This window comes from Rhopalosiphum maidis, chromosome 1 (assembly GCF_003676215.2).
Source record: "Rhopalosiphum maidis isolate BTI-1 chromosome 1, ASM367621v3, whole genome shotgun sequence".
In the NCBI taxonomy this organism is placed as follows: domain Eukaryota; kingdom Metazoa; phylum Arthropoda; class Insecta; order Hemiptera; family Aphididae; genus Rhopalosiphum; species Rhopalosiphum maidis.
This window is the reverse complement of record NC_040877.1, coordinates 39,889,839-39,892,588: the sequence shown is the minus strand read 5'-3', so window position 1 is coordinate 39,892,588 and position 2,750 is coordinate 39,889,839. Positions and strand designations below refer to the sequence as shown.

General features: G+C 23.9%; 1 protein-coding gene across 2 annotated transcripts; it reads right to left on the bottom strand.

Moving 5' to 3' along the window:
- Positions 1-843: 843 nt before the first annotated feature.
- Positions 844-2,480, bottom strand: LOC113548893 (ATM interactor). Of its 2 annotated transcripts, XM_026949993.1 has the most exons (4): positions 2,378-2,480; positions 2,119-2,267; positions 1,827-2,038; positions 844-1,764 (listed from the first exon to the last, which is right to left on the bottom strand). In XM_026949993.1, exons 2-4 carry the CDS (start codon positions 2,263-2,265, stop codon positions 1,308-1,310), a joined length of 816 nt encoding a protein of 271 aa, XP_026805794.1. In that variant the 5' UTR covers positions 2,266-2,267; positions 2,378-2,480; the 3' UTR covers positions 844-1,307. The 2 variants fall into 2 exon arrangements, with proteins under 2 accessions (XP_026805794.1, XP_026805793.1); XM_026949992.1 differs by having other exon boundaries at positions 2,119-2,474.
- Positions 2,481-2,750: the final 270 nt, after the last annotated feature.

Sequence of the window (2,750 nt, the reverse complement as noted above, 5' to 3'; positions counted from 1 at the left end):
GCATATTTTTGCATATTCTGACATTAGTGCATGTTCTCAGTTTTGTATATTTTCGCATATTTTAACAGATATCCTCACGGTTTAAAAAGGTGTCGAACAAAAACATAAAGATTATAGGTAAGTTAATATATAAAATATTTTACGTTTCAAAGAATTATAATTATGTATAGGTGCATAAAAACAAAAGTAGCAAAAAATCATAATTTTTAACCTGCATAATATTATATGGACAGTGGACAGTCCTAAATTTGTATAAAATGGAAAGGAAAATTATGACATTCATAGTATAAGTAATGATCATATTATGAATGTAGACATTTACTTTTAGTAATTTTAGACAAATAGCATATTATCTATAATATCCACATAACATACATTCAATATACAGTCCATATTATTAATGGTTTATGACAACAATAAATTTCAAGAAAAAAAATATTTAACAACTAGTGCCATTTATATAGTTATTAATAATACAAGATCAAAAACAAACTATGAAAAATTAGAAACAAAAATACTACACTATTTTATAAAAAAAAATATATGTTAGCAAAAATAACAGATTTTTTTAACATAAAATAAATACACTTTACTTTTAAATAATAGAAATATTTAGTTAGAATGTCTTGTGATTAAAATATAATAATAATATAATGTAATGTTTAGTAATAACTTTTTTGAATATTAATAAACTATCAGTTATTATTACCTATTTTTCTTAGTCCCTTGAACACCATAAAAAGTGATTTTTTCGATACTTTTTTTAACAAACAATTATTAAATTTATTTTTATGATCAATTAATTACTCATTGTTTAATATTTCATTATAAATAATGTATCACTTAGCCATTTTATAAAATTAAAAAATATATATTGTACAAAATAACATTTAATATGTTAATTAAAGGATTATTAATTGTTATTTAAAATTATTTGAAACAACAACTTAATAATCATAATATATAATGTGTTGATATAGGTGATGACAATGTGTTTACTTGTAATACTAGCCTTAAAATAATCAATAAAAAATTTAAAAATTGTATATACGTGATCACTTTAGAGGGGTAATGAAATGTCAAGAGATAAATACATGAGACATACTTGCAGTTTATTAATAAAGTCAGCATATACATGTCTAAACATATGCATTTATTTAGCCTACAATTAACATGATACTAGAAATTCAAAACCTATAGATATATTATCAAAATTAAAATGACTGATTATTGCACTAATTAAGCAAAATAAGCAATGGTTTGTAATACTGCTAAGATTTAAATTTTAAATTCTGATTTTAATTAAATCATATCATATTTGTATTTATAGAATTATCATTTCTCATGTCAATGGAATCATCATGAAATAAAGAACTACAAGGTGTCTGTGTTTGAATATTAGTAAATTCTAAATCGCCAAATAAACATTCAGATTCTGCAGTCTGAGTATAAATATCTAAAAATTCGAAATTGGTTTGTGTTTCTGAATCTAAAAACATTGGATCTGGATCATTTTTAATAGAGTCACCCATAGGATCAGTTTGAGTCTGTGCACATAACCGTCTAATAGGACTAGAAGTAGCAGAAGAGAGTTTTGGATCATTATATCTTAACATGCAATCCTTATTTTCAAATGTAGTCTGAGTTGATGAATCTGATAAAGTTTGAATATCAGTAACAGTTTGTGTCTGAGTTGATCTTTTACTAGATTCTAATTCTTGTACATCTTCTGTGTTTGGCAACAACTTTCTTGTCTTCAAAAATCTATTTACGAAAAACATAAGAACAAAAATAATTTTACAACAAATTTATAAAATATATCATACTTCATAATAGTTGAATATCCTAATCCAATGTTATGCTGTTTTCGTTTTGTATGAGTGAGAAATGCTTCTGGAGATTTGTATTGAACCCCACAATAACAAGAATATATTACTCCACATGTTATACGATGTGATTTTAATGTTGATTCTAAAGGAAAACCTTTTTCACAATTATCACATTTGTATTTTTTGTCGGAATGCACTTTGATACAGTGCTAAAAAATTAAAAAACAAAAACATATTTACAATATAATGTATAAAACACACTGTATAGTGTATAAGCTAACAAACTTACTTGTTTAAGAAGTTTTTGAGTTTTAAAAGATTTCATAGATTGACCAAAATGTAAGTTGTACTTACAACCCAAAACTGGGCAATAGAACGTATCATTAACAATTTGTTGACCATTGTTTCTTTTTAGACCGCTTTCCGACAACACCATAACTAAACAGTTTTTTGACATATCTTACAATATTCTTTGCTTATACTAACCACAGATTGCATAATATACTACACCATAAATAATCTTAAAAGTAATCAAATTTAAAAATTACCAGACAAATAGATGAACAATAATTCATTTTAATAGAAATAATTGTTTTATAATAGATACAAAGAAAAAAAGGAATTTACAACAGTTTCCAATTATTGTCTAAGTTAACTAAACTATCTAAATTTTTAGATAACAGTGAAATTGATAATATTGTATAATCACAATAATAACAAATAACAATAATCACACGTGATAAGACTCCTTGATTATATTTTAAATATTGTTTTTTATTCTCGTTTACATTGTGTGATCATAGACCATAGAGTAATTTATTACTCTGTCATAGACTTATTAATAATAATGATATATTTCAAATGATAAGCTTCCTTTAGAATAGTTAAAGATTTAGCATTATTTTAATGTACCAAAATCAG